The 16,129-nt window shown below is 45.4% G+C and overlaps 1 protein-coding gene across 2 annotated transcripts in view; it reads left to right on the top strand.

Annotated features, from left to right (window-relative positions):
• Adtrp (androgen dependent TFPI regulating protein) overlaps positions 1 to 16,129 on the top strand; it is a 58,786-nt gene that overhangs the window by 10,446 nt on the left and 32,211 nt on the right. The window contains exons 3-4 of one of the 2 annotated variants that reach the window (XM_078020544.1): positions 122 to 256; positions 2,179 to 2,280. In XM_078020544.1, the coding sequence (XP_077876670.1) occupies positions 122 to 256; positions 2,179 to 2,280 (237 nt within the window). The remainder of the gene's footprint in view (positions 1 to 121; positions 257 to 2,178; positions 2,281 to 16,129) is intronic. The other variant, XM_078020545.1, reaches the window with a different exon arrangement.

Raw genomic sequence — 16,129 nt, 5'->3', positions numbered from 1 at the left:
AGCCCAACAGCCCCCTCCTCCTCAGACCCACATTGCTCCCAGAGGGATGCAGTTTTACATCCGTGAGGAAGGTATTAATTAAAGCAAATGGAAATGCCCTCATTTGTTGTAATGAATTTAGTTCTTGCAGGCCTTTTTCTTCGGGGTCGCCTGCCTGGATGATGTGCTAAAAAGAATCAAAGGAAGAAGAAACATTAGGTTCATAACTGCCTTCAGAGACCTACTGTTCACCACGTTGGCTTTCCCTGTGTCCACAGTAAGTTTCCAGGACGTAGATCTCATGGAATAGACACGTGCAGGTGCACAGACTCTTCTGGGCAGCCAGGCTGTTCCGGAACCTATTATGGAAAACCACGGCCACGGCCTTTTGGAAAACATTCTGTCTCTGGGCTGTACCCACACTGCCCAGGGTCATCAGGAAATAGGACACTTTACTGATCAGATTTATTGTTAGTTTTTGTATCTTTGTGAAAACTCAATGCAAGGTCCTTATCACTGTCCAATGGGGAAGTTTTAAGGAACTTCCTTAATCAAAATACAGTCAGTCCTTCATATCTCTGGGTTTCAATCCATGAATTTAGCCAACCATGGGATCAAAAATATTGGGGGAAAAAAACCACAATTGAATGCAAATTTAAAAACAATACATTGTAACAACTCTTTACATTATATTGGCTATAAGTAATCAAGAGGGATTAAAAGTGCACCGGAGGATATGTGCAGGTTACATGCATATACTGTGCCATTTTGTATGAGAGTATGGAGCATCCACGGGTTTTGGTATCCTTGGGGGGGTTCTTGGAATTAACCCATCAGGAATACTGAAGTCGACGGTGCCACTGAGACAATGTTATTTCCATCCAGGTGATGAGACTGGAAAGCCCTGGGGAGGAAGGTGACTTGCTTTCCCTATTGTACAGCTTGTTTCACTTGGTACAATAAAAGCCTGTGTTACTTCTACAAGTGGAAAAACTACCTAATTAAAATAATTTTAAAAATAAAAGAGATGAGACTTTCAGAGTTGGCACATGGAAAAGACGATCTAAGAGAAAGACAAGCCTAGTTAGTGTAGGGCACGCAGTAGGTGCTTTGTTCTTCTTGCTGAATGAACGGACATCAGGAAAAGGCAGATGTGAAAGGTTCAGTAAGCTAGCTCACTGACAACATCCACATTTCTACGGCCTTGTTCCTGTTCATTGCTAGAATGAAACAAACCGGTTCAGCCGCTGGCTGGCCAGCGGGGCCTAGGATAAGCAATGACCGCCTTCCTCCACCTGCCATTGTCCTGCTTCCTGTGGCACCCCGACTTCACAACCAAATGCAAAACACAACTCTGCAAACAGGAATGAGTTCTCAGGTGACAGAGTCAACACCGGCACTCCAGGTTCACTGGGCTGAATACCCCCACGTGCACCCCGTAAAGTCTTCTGAAGATCAAGTTTTAAAAATCATCAGTGAGATCTGCTTTTTTTTTAAGGCTTATACATTAAGCCTATGCAATTTCAGAAGATGGGAAGATCAGAAGATGAACAGTTGCCCCACCCCCATCCCAGTTCAGCATGGATTTGTAACACAGAGGACAGATGCTTGTACAGGGCCATAGATGGAGATCAGGGCAAGGAAGAGATCTAACTCTCAGCAAGCTCGCTTCTGAGTTACCCAAGAGTTGGTCAGTTTTAAGGGGTAGGCAAGAGTGTGTAAGCATGGAGCCATTCCAGGTGCAAGCTGAGAGGAGAAAGAAGTCGTTGGTTAGAGTGCTCGTAGTCTATGCACCTAGTTTTTTGTTTGTTTTAGTTTTAGTACTGGGGATCTAATACACTGAGCCACATCCCCAGCCCATTTTCTATTTTATTTTGAGTCAGGGTCTCACTAAGTTGTGTGTGCCACCATGCCCAGCCTGTGTTATCTAGCTTATCCCAGTCTTCTCTGCCTGCCTTGATAACAGATCATTGAGTTGCTAACTAACCAGCACATGGAGGCATCCCCTGGGAGCTCAAATATCGAATTTCTACCATAAGCATTCTTTCCTTTAGTTTGACATTCCTGTAACGTATATAGGAGGTATCTTTAAGACCGGTATCTATTTTTATTTCACTGTTTCCTTGATTATCTTAGAAAACTTTGATGAAAAACAAACCTAATGATCTATATATATATTTTTTTCTGTTTTATTTCCAGTTTGTATTTTTGGTATTCTGGACCATCTTTCTCTATGACCGAGAGCTCGTTTACCCCAAGATCCTAGACGAAATCTTTCCGATATGGATGAATCACGCAATGGTGAGTGAGGGGACATCAAGTGACCGTGGAAGGTCAGTGACCCGTGTCCTGAACACTCCCAAGTGCTTACCCATGAGCTTCTCTCCACCCCCAACATCCAATCACTCCTCCCTCCCTACCCTGTCCCTAGAGGTCACGAGATGAACAAAAACTGCCCCTGGTGTTGCAGAGCTCACTGAGAGCACAGGAGATGGCCAGACGAGACTCTGTCATGTCACTTAGGAAGTCATCAAAAAGCCATGTCACCCAAAGGGCAGGTCACCTTCTGGTTCAGCCTCAGTCCTGAAAAAGAAGCAACTTCCACCCGTAACACGTGACGCAATTCCTGGCTGGGAGTGCAATAAAGCAACTTTAAACAAAACCCGCCCCCCACCCACTGTAGCCACAGGACACCCCGCGCAGCTCAGCCGCGACTCCTAGCTTGCCTTCCCTCCAGACTCTGCATCACAAATGGATTCTTCTTTGCATACTTCTCTGGATACATTTCTATCTGGTTTTTCCTTCCCTTGTGTGTTTTTGAGGGGCTACACAGTGAACAGAACATGGCCTGAGATATACAGGCCACCGGAGCCTGAAGGCCACTAACGGTGACCCCCAAAGTAGGCCTGGCACAGAGTTGTCCAGGTCACTGTTGGGGCACTGAGCTCGAGTCTTTGATGCTAAGTGCATGAGGTCATCGCTCGAAAACCCAATTCATCTTCTCAATACTTGCAAATGTATTTCCATGTCCGTCAGGAGGTGATAAGGAGGTTTCAGAGTCTGGGAAGCACATGGCTTTTAAAAATCAGAGGAAGCCAGGCGCCGCGGCCCATGCCTAGAATCTCAGCGGATCTCAAGTTCAAAGCCAGCCTCAGCAACTGAGCAAGGCCCAAAGCAATTGAGCAAGACCCTGTCTCAAAATGAAAAGTCAAAAGGGCTGAGGATGTGGCTCAGTGACTAAGAGCCCCCGGGTTCAACCCCTGGTAGAAACAAACAAACAAACAAACAAAAATCAGAGGGAAATCTCAAGGGAGGAGAATAGCAAGGCCACGTCCACGCAGACCTCCTCCTGCCCCTCAGCCTTCCATTGTCTTCAAACTCACATGATGACCAACCTAGAAAGCAGCTCAGTCCTCTCACAATGCTGCCCATGTGGGCACCTCCCAGAAAAAAAATAAATCTCACCTTCAATTCAAATATTTTGCTCTGTGAACTATTACAGATGAAAATGCACCGGTTCTAATCTAATTTAGAGTTCAAGACCCCAAACTATGTGTGAAATAAGCTCTACCTCTCAGAAATCCCCTCCTACCTCTCCTTCCTGTTGTCTGCATTGTCCATTAGTAATAATCTGAGACACCTATCAGGGGAATCTTCCTGTTCTTTCATTCATTCTTTCTTTCTTTCTTTTTTTTTTTTTTTTGTTAATGACACATTACACTATACAAAGCAAGTTCTTCATCTGTGAGCTCATTTAATGCATACAACCTTCTTTTGATAACTAGCAAAATCTTGATTTTTATAAATGAAAAAAAAAATAGCTAAGAGAGGGCAAGTGACCTGCCTGGGGTCATCAAGCTCTTATCCACCGTACATCTAGGATTGTTATCTGAGGACAGATGGACTCTGTGTGGCCTCTGGTTAAAGGTAAGTCCACACTTTGTGGTTTTGATCCAGTTTCCCAATTTACCAGGCAACCCAAAGGATGCCAATCGTTTGGTTAATTAATAACAGCAAAGTGAGAATTTTTCACTTAAAAAAAAAAAAAGTCCAGGATCCCCATCTGTATGCTTCTAAGCAAAAACTGAGAAAGCAAAGTGATTTGAAACAATTGGCTGAGCTGGAAGTTGTAAAAATAATAAAGAGGCAGAACCTTGCGTGTGCCTTCTATGTAGGGCCAAACCCACATACCACACTCGGCGGCGTCATGTGGTGTGAGCTCACTGATGGCACGCTCCCTCCCTATTGGGAGCTCCATTTTCTACCGCGATGCATGACTGGCTTTCTTCCAGATAGTGATGTTGGTGATGCCCAATATTTGTGACCTTGCTAAATAAACAGCCATATGGGTTGTTGATCATTTTGGAAGCAGAGAGCCGGATAATGTAGTACATCCGTGAGCTGATTAATGAGGAAGGCGGATACTGTACAATGGAGATGTTTCAGTGTTCGGTGCCTTTACAACCTGGGGTGGGGTTGGGGACCCTGCCCCTTGCTCTTTGGTCAGCCGAGTCACTCACATCCCTTAGGAGGGGCAAGAGTCCCAGGAGGTGGGACAGGGATGACCAGGAGAGAAGAGGAGGAGTCAGCCTGCCTTGGGTCAGAGGCAGATACGCGTCTGTGCTTCTCTCAAGTTAATTGGGGAAATCCCAGCAGATCCATCTCTAGGAAGAGCATCAGTGTAGCAAGACTGATGTGGGGGGTCCCTGATGCAGTTATCCCCAAACTTCCTGCTTGCCTTGGTGTAGACGCTCCAAATCCCATGTCCTCATGGCTAATTCTGATCCCTCCGTCCCAGACGGTCCCTCCCCCTGAACATTCTCCTCCCTTGCTATTAAACTCTCCTGGCCCTCTCCCTGATGCTCTTTGCCAACCCCTTAAACTCCGAACTTCCATTGCAGTGGCTGTTCTTGGTGGCAGGGTTCAGGTCTGGAATCCCCCCTGAAGGCCCATGTGGTAAAAGATACGTCTCCAGGGAGGTGCTGTTGGGAGGCGGTGGGCCTCGTGGGAGGTCTCTAGGTCACTGTGGGCTTTAGAAGGGAGAGTGCAGCCCCTGCCCCCCTTCTCTTCCTCTTTTTCACTTCCCAGCCCCAAAGTGAGAGGTTTGGCTCCTCCACACTCTCCCTGCCATGATTCCTACCTCATCACATGCCCAAAAGCAATGGGGCCCATTGATCATGGACTGGACATATATAAAAAAAAAAACAAAAAAAAAAAAAAACTTTTTTCTTTATAAGTTGATCATCTTAGGCATTTGTTATAGTAATGAAAGCTGACGAACACTGGACCAATGTATTAATACTTCCCTTATTTTACTAGTGTCCTTTCGTGACAACCCCAAGGAGTAGATATGATGCTGGAGAATTGCCACTGTGGGTGCCAGAGTGATGCCAGGTGGTCTGGATGGACAGCTGATACTAGTGGCTTCTGTTTGAGGGTGGGCCCCCCATCTGGGATTCACTCCCTGTACTGCACTACTTTCTCTTCCTCTTCACGGTTAAGAATTAATGCCTCACGTTACCAGCATCAGGCTGTCCTGGAAGGTCCTCTCACTTCGCAGTGCTCCTATTTTGCTATTCTGTCTTTATTTCTACTTCTGTCTTCAAAGCACTTCTCTCTCTCTGCCTCCGCCCTACCTGTCTTCCTCCTTTTAAAAGGACTCTTTTGATTACACTAAACTCATAAAATTTAGGGTATGTCTCCATCTCAAGGTCTTTCCTTTAACCACATCTATGTATTAGTCCATTTCTCATTACTATAACAAAATACTTGAAGCAAAATTTGTATAAAGAAAAAAAAGTTTTATTTAGCTCATACTTTGGGGAGTCTGAAAGTCCAAATAGGAATGCACCAGCTCTGTTGAGGGACCCTTGGTAAATGGTGGAAGGAAGAAATCACATCACCAAACAGGAAATGAGAAAACAATTCAGAGGCCAGCTCAGGCTTTTATAGTCATCTGCTCTCCAAGGAGCTACCTTCATCCCTTCCAAGAGCATGTCCCCTGTCATCTATGGACCTTCTCCTACTAGACTCCACCCCTTAAAGGCTCCACCTCCTCCCAACCTTACCACACTGGAGTCAAAACCTCCAACCTTTGGGGGACAGATTCAAACCATAGGCAAACTGTACCAATCTAAAAGAGTCCCTTTGCCATAGAAGGTAATATATTCACAGGTTCCAGGGATTAGGACATAGATAACTTTGGGGACCCTTATTCAGCCAGCTATTCTGTCTTAATAGCACTAATGCAAACCTAGGTCCCTACATTTTATTTCCCCCGTTTTGAAAAGCTTGCCCAAACACTGCGTGTAATAAGAAGATCCCATGCTGCTGTATGGAAGTAGCAACGAGTTACTTAAACTCATAAACATGGACCTGAATTTTAAGTACTATCTTTTCAAGAAGTTACCCAGAACCCATCAAGAGAAGGTAAGGCACTTGATGGTGGTTGTATGCCGCAGATGAAAATCTTAATAGTAGGAAAGGGAGCTCAGAATCTTGAAGGGTATTGACAAGTTAGGATACTGATCAAGGTGAGAGCACATTCCCAAGTATTGATAACATCACCTTCTAACTTAGGTTGTTCTGGAAGCTTCTACTCTCCCCCTTTCCTTCTGTTTCTCCTCTCTGGCCTTATTCCCTCAAGGAGAATTGCTGGGGAAGTGTTATTCTTTCAAAGGGATCAACAAAAGACTCCATGGCACCTCAAAGTGAATGATACACCTCCCTCTGCCCATGTCACTTGGCATGAAGCACGCCATCTTGCTACCTGCCAGGGGAGCAGAATTGCCCCTCCTCCATGTTGTCTGAGACAATGCTGGCCTGAGCGTGAGCAGAGAATGGTGATTGGAAGAGATTGAAGGCTTTGCAACAAGACCTGGGGAGCCTCACAGAGCAGACTAAGGCACGGATGGATTTTTACCAAATGTTACTCCTCACAACCCCCATCAAAACCCATCCCCAGCTGTCCTGCACTCCACCCTGATGTCTCCTGTGGGTATTGAAATTTCGGAAGAGACTGTGGAGAGAACCTGGAGGCTGAGCCGTTTACGGAGCTACCCATGCAGATCCCTGTGTCAGAGGGGCACTGAACTTCCACGACCACCAGATCAATCCTACAACAAGTGTCCAAGAAAACCTCACAAGATTAGGCACAGAAGGGGCACCGTGTGGGAATGCAGGGGGTAAAAGAGAAGGTGCACAGTGTGGAAATAGCCAAGTGTCCAGCAATGATCTAAGTTGCCGCCAAAACATGCAAGATGAGGTTTGGACATAGCTTTAGAGTGTCCCTTCCCACTGCATGGTGTGGGAAAAGAGGACCAATGAGGTGGAGATTTGAACTGGATTCCAAAGGATGGATGGAAAAGCTAGCAAGGGGTGTCTTCAGTAGGAGGGACGGTGAGCCCCAGGCAGAGCAGTGGCCCAGCCCAGGCAAGCGGAGGGGCCAAGAGCATTGCTGTATTAGTTTCCTAGGACCCTGGGTGACTTCAATCGATGGCATATGTTTTCGCACAGTTCTGAAGCCTACAAGTCTGAACTCCAGGATCTGCAGGGCCTTGCTCTCTCAGGAGGCCATGAGGAGGCTCTGGTCCGTGTCCATCTCTAGCTTCCAGGGTTGCTGGTGATCCTTGCCTCATGGACACTTACCCCATTCTCTGCCTCTGTCATTACAGGGTGTTTTCTCCCTGGTGCCTTCCCTGTGTGCACGTGTCTCTGGGTCCCCTCTCCTCTTTCATAAAAGACGTCAGTCGAACTGGTTTAGGGACCCTTGCCTAGTCCAATGTGACCTCATCTTAATTAATTAATTACACCTGCATCTATTTCCATGTGAGGTAGTATTCTGGGGTTCCAGGAAGAACATGAAGCGTGAAGAGGACCCTGTTCCTCCCAGCGTAATCAGCTGGACAAGAGCAGAGCTACTAAAGGAGACACATGGAAAGAGACAGGGGGGATCCGATGCTGAAGAGCATGGTTGCTAAGAACCTTCTGTAGGTAAAGGAGATTGACAGAAGGGTTTGAAGTTGGAATTGACCTTGCCCCAAAGTACTAATAGTGAGACTCAAGAGTAAAACACGGGGGGATACAGGAGGACATGTCACCATAGAGGGTGAGTTGCTGTTACCAACACCCCACTAGCTAGGAGAATCAGAATCGCTGAATTTCAGATGCTGCATTGATGTTTAATGGGATTCTAGAAAGACTCACCACATTATTTTTCCTCTATTAAGTCCTGTTTTGTAGCACTGACTTAAAATACCCATTTTGATTCTGCTTTTTAATGAATGCCAGTCGTCTCTCCTCTGCGTTGGTAGCGATCTCAGTTTGTGTTAGTTACTGTCAACCAGCCCCGATTCATCTTCCCTTGAGTTGCTTCCTGGAGACACAAACACAGGCCTAGAATCACATTTGTCTCCTTCCCTACAAACTGGTCGCCCTGCAGAAGAGGAAACCGAGGGTCAAGCAGTCTATTCACAGGGATTACTTCTCCTGTGACCCTAGGGAAGGCAGAGGATCAATGAACCCAGTGAATGGGTGCTTCCCACTGACACCTTGGGGAAGACTCTGGTCCAGCATTGCCGAATATGTGCTGAGCCTCCTCAGAAGAATGACAAAGAGCAGCCGCCGCACCCTGACATTTCCTTGAATGTTATTCCAGGGTTAAGCACCACAGTGTCCCTCGTAGGTCATCCCACTGCCCAGAAACGCTTTCTAGTCACTTGGTTCCATTTCTAACGCCAGCTGGGTGAAGCTCTGCTTTGCATTCACGTGGGAATCACAAGAAGCTAAGTGAATGCCTAAATCTCAGGGGCAAGATCAGATGCCAACCTAGGATTAGGAGGCAGAGTGACCTCATTAACAACAATGAGGCCATCGTCCTCTCTGGAAATCTGAAGGTGAACAAGGAAGATCCCCAGTCCACGTTGGGTTTGGCACAACTAGAATCCACCCAGCAGCCCGGTCGATGTCTGCTTCCTTCATCTCCTCGGGGCCCAAACTAGGAAGACAGGAGTATGTTTCTTCATTGTTTTGTTTTTGTTTTTAAATCTCAATCAGAGAATTTCCAGTAGGTGTTAAAGGGTAAGTCTGCTTTTGAAATTCCGGTCTGCAGTGAACACCGATCCGCAGAAGGCAACCGTGCACAGTGCATCTCAACTTCAACATCAAGGTCAAAGATTTTCGTAGGTGATCAGAAAAGCATGAATGTCCTTGGAGAAGTTCTCAGGAATTCCAGTCACCAACATCCCTTGGTGCCCTTGCGGGTTGGCTCCAGGGTCCCCACTTCCATGGCAACGTGCGCGACACCCCAACGGGAAGAATGGCTTTATGCTGGAGAATAACCAAAAGGAAGAAACTCGTAACAGAAGATTCTAAGCCTCTCTGAAATACCAAGCCACAAAAATAAAACTCTAAGTAGGTAGGAAAGAGCCAACGTCTCCTAATCTCAAGGCAGGAGTGAAAATACCCGAGAGCAGACTGGTGAGTGGGCGGGGGAGGCTGCTCTGCCAGATTCGAGTGGACACCCAACCTCCCCGCTGATGAGCTAGCCACCGCACAGAACCGCACTTCTAATTGCTTAATAAGCCCACAGGCAGAGGCTCTGACAGCTGCGGGATGCTGTCCTGGTCTTCAACAGGAAGCTGCTGTCAGACGCACGGCGGCCCCCGCACCTCTCTTCCCTGGCCTCCTCTCTCCCCTGCCTATCTCATGGCCACCCGTGCCTTGGGAATTTGAGTCTGTCCAACAGCACTATCTCCTTCCCACCTCCAGGTCCCTGGCTTACCAAGTCACTAGAGTCATTCTGCAGGACATTGTCCCCAAGTCTGCTTGAGCTTATAATGAACACTTGCCCACCTGTGACACGTCTGTCGCATGGTTCTTAGCTCTCAGAGACTTTGTATCTTGAGTATCCAGATTTTCAGCTCATCCCTTCAATCACCTTCCCCATCTGTGAGCTGATCCATTTCCATATCAGGTGCTTGGTTTTCCATCTCCTTCTTCTGGACTCTCACCAACTCCTTTAACCGATTACCAGCCTCACTTACCCCAGTGCTGCGGCTTGAGGGTGTTCCCGAAAGTTCACCTGTTGGCAACCATTCCAACACCCAGAGTGTTGGCAGGTGGGATCTTAAAGAGGCAATTGGGTTGAGAAGCCTCCACCCTCATGAATGAATTAACTGAATTGAAAGAAAGTTTAATTAAGTGGACTGTGGAAGGGGGTTTCCTGATAAATGATGAATCCAGCTCTCCTTGGGCATGTTCCTCTTCCCTGTGCCCTTCCGCCTTCTGCCATGGGATGATATAACAAGAATCATGAGATACAGGTCCCCCAACTTTAGACTTTCCAGTCCCCAGAACTGTAAGAAATAAGTTTTTGCTCTTTATAATTCCCCGGGGTCTGTGGTGTTCTGTCCTAACAACAGAAAGCAAGCTAAGGCACCTAGGTTTATTTCCTTTCTACCGTCTCCATGTATGTGCTAGATTCATTTGTGTCCTCAAAGATTTTATGTGAGAAAAACTTAAAAAGAAATGAGGACGTGGGCACAAGAAAGCCTCGTGGTCTAGGCGGCCCAGACACGCTAAGCCATGTGACAGACAGGCGTATCGCCAGAGTCTGCATGAGTCAAACTCTGCTCAAGTTTGGGAGTCTGTTCCTCCAGCCTGGTGATTCTACATCGAGTACTGGGTGTCAACTTGTGGTCCCTTACCAGTGGCTGACAACTCCAGGTGCCCAGATGCCGTTAGAGAGCACCTCCAGGTCTGTTGGGAAACATTCCCTCTGTCCACTCCAAGAATCAGCTATTTATGTTGGTATTCAAACAGAATGAAAACCCATCCAGGGCTACCAGGGAGACCAGGGTGTGGCCTGTGTTGGCAAATGCTGCTTTTGCTGTCATCTTAGGACCCGTGACTCTAGCAGATGATCAGAAGACGAGATTTCCTTTTCTTCACCCATTTCAGACTCAACAATGAATACTCTTTTGTAGGAATGATTGGCAGAGACATTAAAATACTTAACCTATCAACTAGTATTTAATAAAGGTCTTTTGTCTCCAATTGGCACAGGGAGTCTAGTTTAAGGCTTATATATGGGAACATTTTAATTAATATGCGTACTCTCACTGACATATTTTAAAATAATACTTCACTAACCTAATGTCAGAGTCGGTAGCAATAAAATATCATTGCGATCACAGAAATTGTAAGCCTGGCAAAAAAAAAAATGGTGCTTAAGAAATATTTAGGAATGATATGTGGCAACTGGAATGTGGAGTTGTGTGTCCAGTGGGAATCATCATCAGTTTTAGTGACTTTTTTTGTTATTATTGTTGCTTTGAGAAGGTGACTTTTAAGAGTCTGGTGTAGATAATCACATCATCTCCCGCTACAGGCCATTAGGAAATGGAACATTTTGGTGGATCAAATTCTTTATTCATGGACATCCACACACATGTTAAACGCCTACTTGGGCTAAAAGGTTGAAAGGGATAAATGTTAGAGCTGAATGTCTAAAACTGAGATCAGGGGGTGGGAGTGGAGATAAAGTTTCTTAGCTCTATGTCTAAGTTGCAAAAATAATTGATTTCAGATATTTCTACAGGTTCATCTTTGATTTCATGAAAAGAATGGACCGTAGTTCCAGAAAACCTTGATTTCTGATCCCGTTTGTGCCATTGTCTTGCTGGTTGATTTTGGAAAAGTTAGTGAACCTCTCTAGGTTTTGGATTCCTTAGAACAGGGAAAGCCTGGTTACTGTCCATGTACTTCTGCGCCATTATCAGGAGCAAGTAAAACACTCCATGTGCAACAGACAGTGCTGTCAGTGATATATGTGGACTCATTCCAAATTTCGGTCCTCTTGGAGGTGCCATGGCCTCTTCTCCATCCTCTGCTAGAGTTCTGGGAAAGAGTCACCCACCTGGTGAGGTGTGAAAGGGAAGGAGAGGCCATTACTCTCTAGTGGCAGGAGAAAGCAGACAGGAGCGTGGCAGTGATATCCAAAGACCCAGGAATCATACGCCTCACACCCCCAACAGCCGAGATCAATGGTGGCTGTTCATGGAGAATTTGACATTCGTGCACAGTGTCTTCCTGGTGAGCCCCCACAATTCCCCTCCTCTAGCAGAAGGTTCTCTGCCCTTCCCCATGGCTGCTGAAGCCTCAGAGCCCTTGCCTCCTAGTAGTCGCTGGATGGACTTCTGTTTTTCTGAGTGAACCCCTGTTGATGCATGACCATAAAATTTTCTTCCTTTTGAATCCGGCCCATAATCCTGAACAGCAGGAGGAGAAGTCATCTATTTGCAAAGGATATGAGGTCCTCGGTGACTTCCATTTCTGGCCATATAGTGGAGTCATGGCCTGAAAAATACTTCTTTCGTTATAAGAAAGACAAGTAAAATATTGAACACAGCTTTTTTTTTTTTCCTTTTTTTTTTTACATCTTTTTAAGTACTTGGCTTACAGATAAGAACATAATGGAAATTCCCAAAAGCCAAAATAAGCAGATGAAGAGATAACAAAAGTAGTGAAGTAAGGACAATATTTGAAGAGATAACCACTAATGATTTTCCAGAAATTATGAAAACTGATCCTCAGAGTCAAGACATGCAAGATTTTATATATACACACATATATGTCCCCAGGGAACTAAGGGAAGACAAAGACCACTCTCATCTAGGTACTCGTGTGACACTGTAGACATCTGAGACAAAAAGGAGACCCTAAATGCAGTCAGATTCATAGAGTAGATTTCCTAAACAACCACAGTCTACAGGTTCTGAATCTGCAGATTCAATCAATTGCTGATTAGAAATATTTGAAAAAGAAATTTGCATCTGTACTGAACTTGTCCATTTTCCTTATCAATGTTTTCTAAACAATGTACAGATCTGCACATTGTTTCCTATTGTTGATGGACCTTTATTTTATTTATTTATATGTGGTGCTGAAAATTGAACCCAGTGCCTCACACGTGCTGGGCAAGTGCTCTATCACTGAGCCACATCCCCAGCTATGAACAACTATTTGCACAACATTGACAGGACATGAGGTGCTATAAGTAATCTAGAGATGATTTAAAGAATATGATGTGCGTATGCAAATACCGCTCTATGCAAATACTGCTGTTTTGTGTAAAGGACTGAAGATCTGTAGATTTTGATAGAGGATGCATCCTCGGACCAAATTCTCCATAATACCTGACCACAGTAGTGTCAGACTGAGGGTTGAATTCTCAGTGGCAACAAAGCCAGGAGATGGAATAATTGCTTCAAGGTGCTGAGAATAAAACCTCAAACTGTCAATCTATTTACTCCCTGAAATAATTTTCTAAAATAGGGGCACGATGAATTTCTATCACTAGGGAAATTTTCTAAAAGTCCACTTTGGGAAAAAATGTGATTTTGGAAGTGACGGCAACCACCTTGTCCAACTTGAAGTAATTAAAACCCCCAAACTAAAACTAAAATGAATTAAAGTACTAGATGGAAACATTGTAAATTGGGAGGGGGGGAACTTGGGGCTGAGGCATTCCGTGGGCTCTTTAGATTGCTGGTGGGAAGGGGCTAGAGATAAGGATACTGATTATCCGTCACCACGTGAAGGAAGCATGTTATAATTTCTAAAATAACTTTTACTGTAATAAAAATGGACTGCAATATCAGTAGAAAAAACATTGAATACGGGAAAACCATAAAACAAATGGATGGATGTTTAATTCCCTGGTCCTTACTATCCTGATTCAGAGAAGGGAACAGCAACCAGACGTGATGTGGGGCAGATTCAAACTAGTGAATGTGGGAGGTGGCTTATGGGGAAATGGCCAGTAGTCTCTACCACTGGTGAAGGCACAGATGTGTGCACTAGATAACTAACCCTCGAGGAGTTACTGCAGCCAGTAACACAGTCAGACTGGGGAAGGGCCTTATGGATGGTCAGAATGCATTTGGGGAGATACCCGTTTATAAAATACTCATTTTAAAGGGACAAGTGAAAGGAAGGAGGGAAACCGATTAATCCATGTTGTTCATCTCATTTTTAGGGACAGGATCCCGGTTCTCTGAGGCTTATTCCCAGGCTGTTATTTAGTAATTCTGATGGCGACTGTGGATGAATTTGGTGGATTGTTCTTTCTGATCCTGGCAGCTGTCCCCTGGAGGAGAGGCCCTCAGGGCTTCTGGCAATTAAGAAAAAGCTCTTGTCCATGACATTATCGCTGGAGGTGATCAAAGGGCCTGCCTTCCTGCTGGGTACCGTGACAATTAGCCATATATTTATATTTCTCTATATTCTGATGCATTATTAAAGTTTTGGGGTTGGGAGTTAGTGGCCCTAGGATTATTGATTGACTTCTTGGCCATTACCATCAGCATAGAAGGTGTGCACAAAAAAACCCAGAGTCACGCGGGGTTTCTTGTGAGGGGGTGCTGGATTGCAGGTTCTGTTGTTAAACTGGGATTCTCCCCATGAAAGATTTAACCTAAACTTAATTCTCAAGTCCTCTGTCCCCCAGCCTACACCAGTGGCCCAAATTCCTGATGAGAAGACTCTGCATACAGAGGTGCCTTGAATTCCACCCCAAACCCTTCTATTCCTGCAAATTAGATCAGGCCGTCTTGTTCCTATACCTTGAGACCGCTCTGGAAGCAGGATGGCTTCAGCTTCCATTCTTCACCTTCTGCATACAGAAGCAAAGTAGATAGGGAGTTACTAGTCACCTTCCCAATCTTTATCTGAGGCTCCCCATTCCACTTAGAATAAAACATAAACTCCCAGCAGCCAACTGGGCTAATAAACCTGGTTTATCAAGTTTAATGCCACAGACTCAGGCCGAAGTTCTTGCTTCTAAATTCCAGCTGCTCCTGGCTCTCCTCTGTTCCTGCAAACCTCGAAGCTCTTTCCTACACCAGAACCTCTGCACATGCTGTCCTTCTTGCCTGGAAGGCCCCCCCCACCTGCTCTTCCATGTTCTTGTCTTTCAAGACTCAGCTTAAACATGGCCTTCTCAGATGACCTTCCTTGACCATCTGCCATAGTTAGTCCATATGATAATGGCAAGGACAGAGGCCATATTTGCTCTCCTTTTCATCCACAGCACCTGCACGTTACAGGTGCTTCACAAAGATGGTTACCCAAGAGAAAGAGCAAAGGCTTCTCTTATTCTCATAGCTTATCTGTGCCCTTGACCAATCCCAGTGTGTGCCGGGGCCATGGGAGCATTGAAGGCAAGGGAAAGCCCTTAACAGCCCTGTTTGAGAAGCTGTGGGTGACACATATATGCTTTGAAATTTTGGGGTATGCATTGTAGAAAAAGTTACAAAAGAGGAAAGCTCTATAGAATTTTCTGGTGCCTTAAAATATCTATGGTACTTTGGGTAGTTATGTCTGAGACGTGTAGTAAGTTAGCGACTGATTTGTGTCTAAGGAAATGCAGAGTCGTGGCAATCACACATCTATGATATTGAAGGAGGAGTCGGGCGTGCTGTGGGCTGCGGCTCACAGGTGGATTCTCTCTGGCAGATTCTTCCAGGATGACAATCTCCACCGTCAGGTGTTACTTGGGTAACTGTGCATCCTTGGAGCCAAGGACCACTCAAAAAGCCATTGAATCAGGGAACAATAGTGGCAGAGACTGATATTAAGAAGACGGATGAGGAAATGGTGGTGGAGGTGACCGAACGAGAGAGAAAGGGTGGGAGAGATGGTGGGAGGTAGAAGCAGCTTCTTTTTGTCTCTGTGAAAGTGTTCGAGGGATCACTTTCCCTCCTTCCATTATTGCCAGGAGAGATGCTTGACACAGCAACCAAGGGCTTCTATGGGCAAAGTGGCCACTAATGGGGGCATTCGGCTTGTGTGTGGAAGGTGACCCTTGGGAGCCTTGAACAAGGAAGTCCACAAGTAAAGACACGGCCTGTTCTTCGGTGGCGGCCATGGAACCGAGCATTTTAATAGTTCCATAGCAATCAAGGACCCTCTTGTGTTGAGATAATCTTTGAAAAACAAGCCTCATAAAAGCAGGGGAGATTTTAGCATTTCGTTTCCCTTTTTAGGAGCAGATTTTACAAGTGAAAATTCAGATTTGGAAGCTGAAACACACTCAAACAAAACAAAACAAAAACAGAAGATAAAAACCCCCCTCGTGCTCATTTTCTTT

Source organism: Ictidomys tridecemlineatus, chromosome 8, assembly GCF_052094955.1.
Source record: "Ictidomys tridecemlineatus isolate mIctTri1 chromosome 8, mIctTri1.hap1, whole genome shotgun sequence".
NCBI lineage: Eukaryota > Metazoa > Chordata > Mammalia > Rodentia > Sciuridae > Ictidomys > Ictidomys tridecemlineatus.
Note: the sequence above shows the minus strand (reverse complement) of the source record. Positions and strands in the feature narration are given on the sequence as shown.